Genomic DNA, 13,161 nt, shown 5'->3' with positions numbered 1-13,161 from the left:
TGTACACATTTAATTTTAGTAGCAATTATAAATAATTTTAGTATCATCATCATAGTTGTTTACTAAAATGTAATCTTTCTTTTCAATTCCTATCCATTCATTTATTCTAAATATAAGCAAATGTCAACCAACAGCTCTTATATAATTTAAATTTACTAGGAGGACTATTTCTAGGCCAGTGTAGTCCAACAACTATAACACTAATTGAAGAACCACCATTCTGCAGAGTTCAGCCCCAGTCCTAAACAAACACACCTGAGCTAACTTATCAATCAAAGTGTTTGAGATTACAAGAAAGTGTTTGTTTGCAGTTGAACTCTCCAGGCATGTGGTCCACAAGAAGCAGGTATGTACACCCCTAAATTAGACTAGATATTGGACGTTTTATGAAATTTTGGTAGTTTATTTAAACTTTACTGATATTTTATTTGATTATAAAGCATTTTTTATGGACTCTCAATTAGTTTGTAATTGCTTTTAGAGAGCCTGGCTGAACCTTGAAAGCTGAATGGATGGTCCACCCCAAAATTTCCAGGATTACTCATTTCAAAGCCACCCAAGGTGTAGGTTACTTTTTCTTTGAGGTCTTATGAAGCGAAACACTTTGTAAATGTATCATCTGGAGCCACAGGTATTAATTTACTTTTGCCTGTATAGATTTAGCTCCCAGACTGCTGGTAGCCACTGTTAGCCTTACACAAAGCTACACTGTATCATTATAATGATCTACTTTGTCTAGATCTACATCTTCTGTGATTAGACCTGCAGGGTTAGTACATTATTTTGATGTTCATTCTCTTTATAATAGTTCATCTTTTTGGAGTTTTGCTTTATTGATTTTATAGACTTGTATTGACGGCTTTGGCTAAGTTTGATACTCTCGCCTAATATGTTGTTATTTTTAATCCACTCAGTGCGCATGATAAGCAGCCACGCGTCCTGGTTATTGTCGAATTATGGCCAAATATCGGTCGATTTGTTGGTCTCCACATGTTAATGTGAAGTTAGAACCTCGTTTTAAATTCCACCGTGATGATTTATCTTGTTTAAAAGCGCTATATTAACTCCAGGAAATGTATTCCGGTGTATTTCCAATTCAGCAAACCACACGTTCAGAAGGCTGTGACCAGGAAGAGCCACAGATTCTGTTTGTTAAACCACATGTCGGGTAGCAAGTAACGTCAGCAATGCCGAAAACAACACGTTTGTATGGCTTCGCGATGTAAACACAGTGCTGCAATAATGTAATAGCACGCAGTGACCTACTAACATTATTCCATCTGCACGCGCGATATAAAAATAAACGAACAGACGTTGGCAAACGCGCGCAGACAGTGAGCGTAGACAGAAATATATTCATAATACACGCATTTGTCTTTAAATTCCAAAATCTAGACTTCCACTACTGGCCTGGTGACCTACATTAAGTACATTAAATATAAGTCAGGGAAACCCGGTTTCTCTATCGAAAGAAAAAAAGCGGACAAGCACCTGGAGACGAGTTTTCTTTGTTTGAGCTCCATCTGCAATACATTTCTTCAACAAGCTGATCTAATTTGATATTTGAGTAAATAAAAAAATGCAAACCTTCTCTGTAGAAGAGCACGCGTGGATCTGGAGCTGATGCGCGTCAGAAAGGAAAACCCAGCTTACCGCTTTCTCTCTGTGCGAGAATATTTGTTCTAAAACCGGCTTATGCCTCTATATTGTTTATTGTCCCGGTTTTCTGATCCTGCTGGGGGTCTCGATAGAATCCAGGATTTTTTTTGTGTTGAGTCTGGCTTTATGTAGAAAGCGAGGCAGACACAGAGAGAAAACGCGTCATATCCTCACAGCTTCACATCCACGTGGTGACGGCATGGTTAACTCTTTCAGTACTGCCACATCAGTCTATTCTGTATTGCCTACTGTATTCATGTTCTGTATTGCTGGGTAATAACTAATTACATGTGACCTAGATTACACAATCAAATTCTGGATTTTATATAGGCCATATGTAATTAGGTTACTTTTTAATATGGATTACTTTTAATGGATTACATTATTATAGTAGAAGTAGCCTAAATCAAATTCAAAATCCAAGTTCAGTACGGGTTAGTTAGCTTTGACTTTTCATAATACTGTAAAGCAATGTAAATATCATGTTAAACAATTTGCAATTCATTCATTCATTTTTTTTGTCTTAGTCCCTTTAATAATTAGGGGTCGCAACACATTTTATCTAATATGAGTAATTATGCATATTATGCATATTACATTGTAATGCATATTACAGTGCAAATAACAATTTTTGAAACAGAGGGGGAAGAGGGAATAAATGGTTTAGCTTGCATCATTCATTTTCGTTTTGGCTTAGTCCCTTTATTAATTAGGGGTCGCCACAGCGAAATCAACAGCTTGCATCATGATAACTATTATTTCATTGTCCTTATTGTGAAAAATTGAATAATTGTAATATTGATTACATAATCAGATTACGAAATGTAGTCCTTGTAAAAACATATTTAACTTTTATGGATTGCATGTGTATTCACACAGTTTTATCACAGAAAAATTGTAATTTATTTATTCTCTCCAACTCTTCATTTTTCTCTAAAATATCTACTATTTGTTATCATTTAGCTTTTCAATACTTAGGATATAGAATTCCCATGTAAATAACATATCATTAAAAAAATGAAATTAGGTCAAAAGTAATCTAAAAGTAATCCTTAAAGTACTCAGAGTACCTTACCTAAAACAAGTAATCTAAAAGATTATATTTTAATGGCATTTAAGACCCTAATTTATGCATAAATCATTCAGATGGTGATTACAAGTGCTTACCATACTATTTTACCATGAAGTGTTTATTTAAAAATATGCATTTAAACTGTAGGTTATTACAGTTTTATATATAATGCTTAGAATTATTCATTAAAATAATGAACAAAGAAATATAAAAATGTGTTTGTTTTCAAAATGCAACTTAATTATCATCCATCATTAAAAAACAAAAATAAAAACAAAGTTAAAAACTCTAGCCTATAGGCAAATAACAAACTGGTCAGCTCATTTCCTTAGTCAGAATTTGTCCATTTGTAAAATTATAAATTATATTTGTCTTAAAACTGCCTTCTATAGGTTATCTATCGGTACTACCTGAACCCCCTATGGCTACGGGCCTGACACTACAGTTTTTTAAAATAATCTACGCTGCACTGTGGATAATATTCTCTCTCTTCCCTCGGGAGGCCTTAACTAAATGCAGAATATAAGCCTGTGACCCACTTCCATAATGTAACATCCAGTGACAGGACACATGGTGGCTCTGGTAATTGTCCAGCACAACTACTAGATTTAAAAGTCAGCCATAACCAATTACCACACTCCAATTGCTGAAGGGTGACCATGCTTAAAGAAATTTACAAAATTCTCCCTATTACCCGGCCAGCAGACTGCCCACATGAAAGCACAAGCTAATAATTATGATGAAACCAGAAGTTATTTACAGCTGCATTTTACTTAAAAACTGCACTTTAAAGTGTATCATTCACCTTTATCTATTGTTTTCTGCATTTTCTTAGACATTGGATTGTAGTTGCACGCTATAACTAAATGATTTACACACTTTAATGTGACTTGTGATCAAGTACGGGGTGTTTTCCTTTGGTGTGCATTCCAGTGATTAACATGGCTAGCCAACCATACCACAGCAATTTGTTCTCCAAATTTGCTGGCATGCCATTCAACAACTCAAATTATGATCTTTTCCATTAAAGGGCCCTTTTAAGGCTTAATCTTTTACTTGAAGTCACCCCCAGGCGATTAGTAATATGAGTTCCTTTAACTCCCTATATAGCCAGGGTGAGGTTGGGCAGTAGGGATTTAGACAAGTCAAGTTACATTTCCGACAATCAGTATGGCTAGGTGTGTGTGTGTGTGTGTGTTAGAAGCAGCAGCCATTAAAAGTCCTGACCCTTGTCTCCTCCCATCATAACAGGGAGGTGAGTCGGTTATGTGTACCTTACCATATGTAGGTCAGTGGACATATGGGTCAGAATATCCTCCACACCAGCATCTATTTCAAATTCTGACCCGCCAGGACTTCACACTCGATCGCAGAGCTGCTAAGAATAGCTTTTTTAAAGGGCAACTTTTGCTGACCCTGCATTAGATTTTAAGACCTTCAATTATGCAAGGCTATTTTTTCCTCTAATCTTGACGCTCTTGTAGATTAGAGATAAAAACGAGACTTACATTTTAATTACAGGATGACAAGAAGGGATTTTAAAAAAAGAAAGCAGCTCAGACAATAGAATGCAAGACTTAAATCTCAATTACCAAGACCTAAATAGAAGTAATAATATTACAGTGACTTATTGTCCTGGGACTCACCTATATGGAAAACCAGCTTGTACGCATGTCGCTGTGTAGCGTTGGGCTGCAGACTCATGTCCTCGCACATGAGGGAAGCCGTTGAAGGAACATTCAATGCTGTCAGTGTTCATAATTTTGTGTTCTTGGAAGTCCTCTGGAAGTTCCTCCATCTCTGTCCTGCTTAGGGATAAAGTATGTGCGCTGTTCATTTCCAAACCAAATCCAACCAGTATAAGCCAGGCATTCAAATCATGCTCTCTGAATCCTATTCAAAGTGGCAATATCATGCATCCAAGATTCAAGAATGGAATTTTTCAAAAGCACTTTATAAGTCATCTATCTCAGTCCGGAGATTAAAAAAAAAAAAAAAAAAAAGCTTGTTTCTTGTCTCCAGTGGTTGTTTGTGTTGGCCGAGTCAGCTTTGCTTTGAGACTGAGGGTGAGCGAATTTCCAATAACTGTGGATCCATGCTTTACGCACCTGCTCACATGGAGACCAGGGTGTCGCTGTGGAGATATTCCCACCTCTGAATCCCTCTAGATTGCGTCGGTTTAACAGGATGACCGAGAAGGAGGGATTTACAAATAAACTAGAGATAGCAGGAGAATGTTCGAGCCCTGGGGAGTTACAGACTATAGGACAGTGAGGAGATGGAAAGCAGCAATTCTTTCTCTCTCTCTCCCTCGCTCTCTTTGTGGCTTTGGCTGTGGTTCTGTCAAGAGCACACGTCACTCTCACAAAGAGGATTGGAGAATTAGACCTGGGGACCATTAAGACGAAAAAGGCACTTTACTGACTCAGACTTGATGAATAAATGTGTGCATAGGGCCAGGAGCAAACAAGCAGAGCGAAATGAGATAAAACGAGTCAGCCAGACAAAAACTAGCTGAAAACAAAAATAGATGCGGAGGTAAAATAACCTCAAAACATACTGTATGAGAAAAGAAAAGCCAGAAAGCAAATGATACAAGGTAGCTAAAACTACAGTTACTAAATAAAGTTTAAACAGTTGTGTGCAAGATAGATTTAACTAACAAATAAATTAAATGCAAAACAATATGTGGATGTAGATTAAAAATAAAAAGTGGGTAAAGAGGCAAATAAATAGAAAAAAAAAATTTGATTAATAGCTAACAATAGTTAGCTAAAAATAAATAAAAAGCCATATAAGATCAAACAGAACAAAATGGACAAGACAAATAATATAAACAAACAAAACAATCTAGTTTGCATAAAGACAAAACTAAAAAAGAGGTTAGAAAGGCTAATAAATAAATAAAAAAAAGATTTGATTATTAACTTTTTACTAGGGGCGAAGCAGTGGCGCAGTATTTAGTGCTGTCGCCTCAAAGCAAGAAGGTTGCTGGGTCGCTGGTTTGAACCTCAGCTCAGTTGGCGTTTCTGTGTGGAGTTTGCATGTTCTCCCTGCGTTCACGTGGGTTTCCTCCGGGTGCTCTGGTTTCCCCCACAGTACAAAGACATGCGGTAGAGGTGAATTGGGTAGGCTAAATTGTCCGTAGTGTGTAAATGTGTGTGGAAGTTTCCCAGAGATGGGTTGTGGCTGGAAGGGCATCCACTGCGTAAAAACTTGCTGGATAAGTTAGCGGTTCATTCCGCTGTGGCGACCATGGATTAATAAAGGGACTTAGCCGACAAGAAAATGAATGAATGAATGAAATTAAATTTCTACTAACAAATAAATAAAATAAAGCCATGTAAGACCAAACAAAAGAAAATAGACAAGACAAATAAAATAAACAAACAAAACAGTCTAGATTAAATGAAGACAAAATGTAGATTAAAAGAATAAAGAAGAGGGTAAAGAGGTAAATAAATAAATAAATACTTGATTAATAACTAATTTACTAACTAACTACATAAAATATTACACACAGAAAATAGATACATCAACTAGACAAAAACAAGGATAAAACTAATTAGATGAAACAAGAAAACAAGGCAAAACATAATGGACAAAACTGACAAATAATAAAATAAGCAAACAAAACAAACTAGAAACTAATTAGAAAAATTCAAGTATGAATCAACCAAAATAAATAAAGGCAAATAAATGAAAAAATAAATGAATAATAACTAATTTACTAACTAACTATAACATTTTACACAAGGAAAGTAAACAAAATATATCAACCAGACCAAAAAATTATAAAACAAATTAGATGAAACAATTAAAAAAAAATAGCAAGACAAAACAAAATGGACAAAACAGAAAAGTGAAAAAATAAGCAAACAAATCAAACTAGAAACAAGCTAGAAAAGTGACACAACCAAACAAAAACTAATAAAAAAAAATGGATTTAACTAGATGAAACAAAACAGAAATATAACATAGAAAGACACGCAAGCAATAAAACAAGCAAACAGAATAAACAAATAATTGAAAACTGTTATACAACTTGTATAAAAAAACACATTGTACAAAATGCTGGGTTTCACAGAATCCCTTCAAGTTTTCCCAAAATGCATTGATTATTAACTTAATTATTTTTATTTTTTATGTAAGTTAATTGAACATAAAAATATGAGGTTGTACCGCCAAAAAACTTTTAATTGCTTTGATTCAGCTTATTTTAAATGCATAGTTTGATCAAGCAGCAAAAATATTTTTGAGTGCAGACAAAACAAATAAAATAAGCAAATAGAAACAAAATAAATCAAACTAACAAACAAAAGATATACAAAGCGTAAATTATATAAGCCATGCGAATAAACAAAAAAAATGATAAAACCAAAAAGGCAAGTAGCAAACGACAACAAAATAGATAAAATCAGAAGAATCAGAACTAACCCAAAACAGGGCATTGTTTATGTTCAGAAGGTGTGAAGGAGTTTGTTTTATTAAGATTATCAAGTCTCCATAATTATGCATGCTTCAATGACAAGGCCACAGATGCTGTCAAAACACATTGTCATTAGCTGATAAATGTATTGTGCACAATAACTAAAAAAAAATTTTTCTATACACTATATATCGCTTTAAGCAGAAGCAGGTGGTTGCTGATTTGGAGACAGTAGCTTAGGCTGAAATCCTCTTAAACCTTATAGAAAAACAGTAGCTGACTGTCTTCAACCACACACACACACACACACACACACACACACACACACACAGGCAGTGCAAAGAAGACCTTATCTATGAAAAATCACTTATCTTTCGTTCGGTTGAAAAAAACATCTCACTTCTCATGTGGTTAACATGACCAATTGATCTCATGCACATTTTGTTTGCTGTCCCATTATAGAACAGAATGTGAGGTTATAAGCACATGACGAGGACGTTCATTTCATCCTCATGAACAAAGGGAAATAGTTTGTATGACACGTGTCAGAGTGATATTAAAATCTGCATATTTTATTTGTTTCTATATAATTCACTGCGGTTTCTTGCTCCCTCCAGCGGTAATTTCGAAAACATATATTTTATCTTTCAAACAAAGGGGGGCAGCACAGACCATATTCACTTATAAAATAATACATTTTCCTATTGCGCAATTCTCCATATGGTATTAAAGTCTGCATGTAATTCAAAAGTTCAGCATCAAAGTGCTCATCTGTTATTATTTTGCCAAACAGAAAGAAGTGCTTAGATGTTAGAATTTAATATTAAAACGCTTTAATCACTTGCACTTCACGTTTCTGATGACTCACAAAGAACATCCTGTTTCACTGGAATGGCCAGTTACTACAGTTTTTAATGACTGACTAATGTTGATAAAATGTTTAATTAAAAGTCTTTATGGTTGGTTCTTTGCATAATAATAGCTCAGTTCTTTCATTTGTTTTTCTGTGAAATTACATGTAGACTTTAAATGCCAGCAGTTTGGGAATTCCTTATGTTATCGGGAATCGATTCCTTTGAACACTTTGAACTGCACCAGTGATTCGTTTTTCTCAGTTGGTCATATGGCAAGCTGTTTTAACAGTTACCATATAAACTGGGGGTTATCGCGGACGAAAGTGAGGAGGGTTGGGGAGTCGCAGAAGAAAGTGAAAATGAACAGCAGACAGGGGAGGAGGGCTTTTGGGGAGAGGGATCAGTAAAATGAGGTGCCAGATCAGATTTCAGAGGTTCCGGATCCGGCGTGTTCCGGTACAACTTAAGCTCTGTGTAAAAGTTATAAATCAGTACTAGAATGTAATCAAAGGCATGGCATACTTGTAATATTTCAAAAGATTTGTCTACCTGTTACTATTAGAATTATTGTTAGTTAGTGATTAATAGGTGCACTGAAAAAGAAAACTACAGTACCGGTCACATTTGCAAGACAAATCTAGAGTACTTAATATGTTAATCACATGCCCGTAGAAGTAATTTACCAAAATGTTAATAGTAACAACTAAAATAAATACCAGTGTCTAATAAATTAGTAGTACAGTAGTAGAATATGTATTTAATAGTATCAAATAACTAAAGTGCTAAATAACCTAATGTATATGTAACATCTACTGAAAATGTAAGAATACACACTTTCCTTCAGCTTATTCTCTTCTTTATCAGGGGTTGCCAGAGAGGAATGAACCACCAAATACTCTGGCGCATGCTTTATGAGCTGATACCCTTCCCGACACAACCCAGTCCTGAGAGTGCATTTACTTGTGCAACCTCCAGTGCTGGGAAACTCTCACACACACTCACTAACATGCAAACTCACAGAAATGCTTCCTGGCCCAGTTGGGACTTGAACCATTATGCTGCCTGCCTAGTTAGTACTTGCGTCTTTTTAATGCCTCAGTTCCACTGAACATTATGACATACCTGTCAACATTGGGATGTCAAAATAAGGGATTGATAAGCCCCACTTTTGCTCTGCTTCTAATCGCATGAACAGAATCCATTTGGGAAACATTGTTTATTTATCAATATGGAGAGTGTCTGACAGTCACGCATCGCCATATAAGCCGACTGTTTTAAGGATTGCATAGGACGGGCGAAGGTGCCTGAAATAGAAAAGGAAAGAAATCCTGCCATTTTTATATTTATTTCAAAGTGTTTTAAAGTGCACGCATACACAGCATAAACAAAGCAGCATTTAGTATCTGTATCCATTAGTATCCATTATCACTGTAATGGTCACTCATCACGGAGGGATTCACTTCTGGAAATATGTCTGATCATCTAATAATCCATATCAAATATTTGAGAATGTAGTGAAAGTACAGTCGGGCTCTTTGTGTTCCTTCTTGACTTGAATTGTTTACTGGCACTTCATTGTGCTCTGATTCGTTGCTAAATAAGCAGTCAGAGCACTCTCTTCAGCCGACGACCTGATGCCAATTTGACATGCTAAATCAGGCCAATGAGCCCTGACGTTAGCGTGACGAGAGGCGTGTTCAGAACATACAAAACCTACTAGCTGGACCAACGCTGGCCGGCAGAATGACAGTGCACAATGGCCGACCTTTAGCTTGGTCTGTCTTGTGCTGTGAAATGCACTCCTGCCAATTTATGCACCCCCTTGCTCAATTGACTACCTGATTCCCTAATTCAAACTACACCTGCAAACCCTACCCTCACACCTAATCCTGACTTTACTCTACAGGTTATTGTGGTGAGGCATAATCTAGCAGGAGTGCACTTTTCAGCACTACACCAGCCCTTAGCCTTACTTGGTAGACGTAGTGTAGGCCAGACAGTTAGACCAACGTCAGTTTCACTTAAATAAAAGCAGCAGTTCATTCCATTTACATATTGCAAACTTGAGTTAATTCGCCACATGACAAGTAGAGAGAGGAAGCATCACCTCTCGCGTTTTCCACATATTTACATATGACAGGCTTATGAACCACAATGGAGGCCATACAGCAGATTTCTTCTTAGCATGTGGCTGTTTGTCACAAAAAGACTAGCTTTGTTTGAGCAGGGAGCATTGCTGCATGCTGTTATTGTATTAATAAGGTCATGTCTTTCATCTGTGTTTTGAAAAATAGCCCTTCTTGTGTTGTCGTTGCCTGTCTTGTTGCACAAGCTGATGATGTTTGATGAATTCTCAGCATTCAGTAGTGAGTCTACTAGCTCCACCTATTTGGTACCATAGTGTTGTGCAATCCCAGTAGCCCCAATTCCCAGTGGCAAATTATTCTGGCCCAGATTTATCATTAAGCTGGCACAGCAGGCATTCATCTGGCACAGATATACAGGATGTGGGCCAAACATGACCTGGGTTTGGTAGAGGTTTGGTACACAAGACATGGACCAGACATTGGCCCAGATGTTAAAAATTGTTATGTGAGCCATGTAGGTTTGGCCTTATGTGTCTTGACCCACATTTAGAATACATTTGAAATATATTTGAAAAATGAAATATTTTAATACACAAAGGCATTTCCATCTTCCTGTTTGCATCTTCTAATTTAATGCAGGAAACAATCAATATTTCATTATTTAAATAATCTGTTGTTTCCTGTATGTTACAAAATAACTGAATTAAACCTACATTAAATATATTTTATTAATAAAATGACTATTGTACAAATTATATTATTCTTAACTATTACTAACAATTCCCATTATTAACATGCCTAAATCACAATGCATCATAGGCTTATCAATGTCATTGCAGTTGTGACACACCCAGTCTGGCTTTCAGACAATGGCCAAACATGGCCCATATCTTACCCAGTTCCTGCCCACATATGGGTTATTAACTTGGCGTAGACTTGGCCCAGATATGGAACATCTTTGGCCCTTGTCTGAAAGCCAGACTTGGTCCAGTAATGTACTGTAATTCACCGTAATTCACCGTAATTCAAAAGCTGATTGTTGGCCAGAGCTCGGCCAGAGAAAATTTGCCATGTGGGTATGAGTATATAAAAATGATTCAGTGAAAAACACATGGTACCAAAATAATAAGCACTAGGAGATCTCATAACTCTTTGAGAAAAATATACAGTTTTTAAAAAAATATAAATGAAAACTGATTGAACGTTTAATAAATGTTAAAACCGCTTGCCATAGCCTCGAAGCCTATCATCATACTGTAGCTTTCACAGTGATTATTGCGTTTTTGTAAGGCTAGCATAAAATATTAAAGATATGCGTCAATAAAACTGTCAGATCAACGTTGTAAACATTTCTTCAATGACTCTTCGTGTAACTTCTCGCGTGGTAAATAAAACGTCAGAACCTACTTTTTTTCGGAATTGTTCGGACAGATTTTGTGAGTCGGCTCAGACAATTCATTTTAAAGGATCCTCCTCCTCTTTCATCGCGGGAATTTTTTTATAGGAAAATCCCAGATGCTTTAAAGGTAACGTTATTGCACTTTGAAAAGGAGAAGTACGTCCACTGAAACCCATTATCCTCAACCGTGCACGACGATCAGCACACCTGGTAAGAAACACGAATTTATTTAGTTTTGCTTTAGTATTTTGTCAGTATTTGTGTTAAGAAAGTAGATCACTGGTACTTTCAGTAAATCTGATCGGTGTAAAATTAATTGACTATACAGTTTATTATTAAGTGGGCTAGTGTAAGTATTATTAAATAGTAATTATGTATTATTTACTTCCGGTACTGATGAAAGCATGGCACGAATGTGTTATTTATTTTGTTTATAGAGAACAATCCCGCACAGAATCATGTCTGGAGTCGAACAGGTCTACTTCATCGGAACCGCAGTTTCTCTTCTGGTTGCTCTGTTTGGTCTGGCTAGTTCAGTCGGAGGTCTGATGTATCCTCAAGGATCATGTCTGGCGGATGACAACTGGACCGTGTGGACTGTTTCACTGACGGAAGCTGCTGACAACGCCAAGCGTGTTGGATCCAAATGAACTGGAGCAGTGATGGGATCAATTGCACTAGGAGAAATAATCGGTGTATTAAGACTACTGAGGATTAATATGAAATTGTTTCCTCCATTACACTGTGAGCTGTGTTTTGTTGAGTCATGTGAAATATGAGACAGTTTGAAGAACAATGATGGCAAGTGCAGTGCAAATAGTAGTTTCTTTTTTCTTTTGTTGTTCTGGTTTCTGGGTATAAACTGTATTAACATCCTGGACTGCTGTAAAATAATCATGTTTGTACCGCATGTGTGAATGCTTTGTCATTGATTTTACATACTTCATAGCTATTCTTACACTGTATTCATGGAGAAACTGCACTGAAAAAAAATCTACACACTTTTTCATATGGTTACAAAGAGAACTAATGGATTGAAGTTAGTTGTATGACATGTAAATGGATGTAAAAATGGCATACAATTATCATAAATGCATCTCATAAGGAGATATGATTTGAAAAATATATATTTAAACTAATATTTACATATTTGTATTGGTTAAATATATCTAAATGTCCCTTTTTATTTAATATTTATGTAAATATATGACATTTTGTGTTTGTAAAATATAAACATGACCTTGTCATATGATTTATATATATTGATATCAGATTATTTGTACATTGTTTTTGGATGATCAAAGTAATATAATAATACAGTAAAATAGATACAATAGTAAAATAGCCAGATTAATGGAATTGGTAAATTTCACAAATAATTCTGAAGTAAAAAGGAAAGTGAAAAGTAAAATGTTTGAAGTACATTTCCCTAAAGTTTTTTTTTTTTCAGAATCTGCTCCAATATTTTGTTTACATATTGAATATAATATACACTGTCACTGTGCCATTAGAAAACAAATGTTTGTTATTATTTTTTTAACACCTTTCTTTGTACTTTTTATGTAAATGGGGTACTGACAGATACTGTATGCAGGACAAATACAAAACTGCTGTTACTTAAACTCTGTTTTATACTGAGGAATAAAAATATGTATACAGTA

At 35.7% G+C, this 13,161-nt stretch overlaps 1 protein-coding gene and 1 long non-coding RNA gene across 6 annotated transcripts in view; one reads left to right on the top strand and one right to left on the bottom strand.

Annotated features, from left to right (window-relative positions):
• The window catches only part of impdh1b (IMP (inosine 5'-monophosphate) dehydrogenase 1b), a 24,894-nt gene extending 19,839 nt beyond the window's left edge, over nucleotides 1–5,055 (bottom strand). For 2 of the 5 annotated variants that reach the window (XM_087246127.1, XM_087246128.1), the window contains exon 1: nucleotides 4,378–5,055. In XM_087246127.1, coding sequence (XP_087102253.1) covers nucleotides 4,378–4,568 — 191 coding nt within the window. In that variant the 5' untranslated portion in view covers nucleotides 4,569–5,055. Of the gene's footprint in view, nucleotides 1–1,587; nucleotides 1,836–4,377 lie in introns of those variants that run through there. The other 3 variants (XM_087246129.1, NM_001014369.2, XM_087246130.1) reach the window with 3 other exon arrangements.
• On the top strand, nucleotides 321–13,161 carry si:dkey-31f5.8. The gene is made up of 4 exons (XR_015483117.1): nucleotides 321–346; nucleotides 482–563; nucleotides 11,606–11,710; nucleotides 11,938–13,161. It is a non-coding gene; the product is annotated as a si:dkey-31f5.8 (long non-coding RNA).

The sequence above is a fragment of the Danio rerio genome, chromosome 4, assembly GCF_052040795.2.
Source record: "Danio rerio strain M-AB ecotype USA chromosome 4, GRCz13ab, whole genome shotgun sequence".
NCBI lineage: Eukaryota > Metazoa > Chordata > Actinopteri > Cypriniformes > Danionidae > Danio > Danio rerio.
The sequence above is the reverse complement of the archived record's forward strand: the minus strand, read 5'-3'. Positions and strand labels throughout refer to the sequence as shown.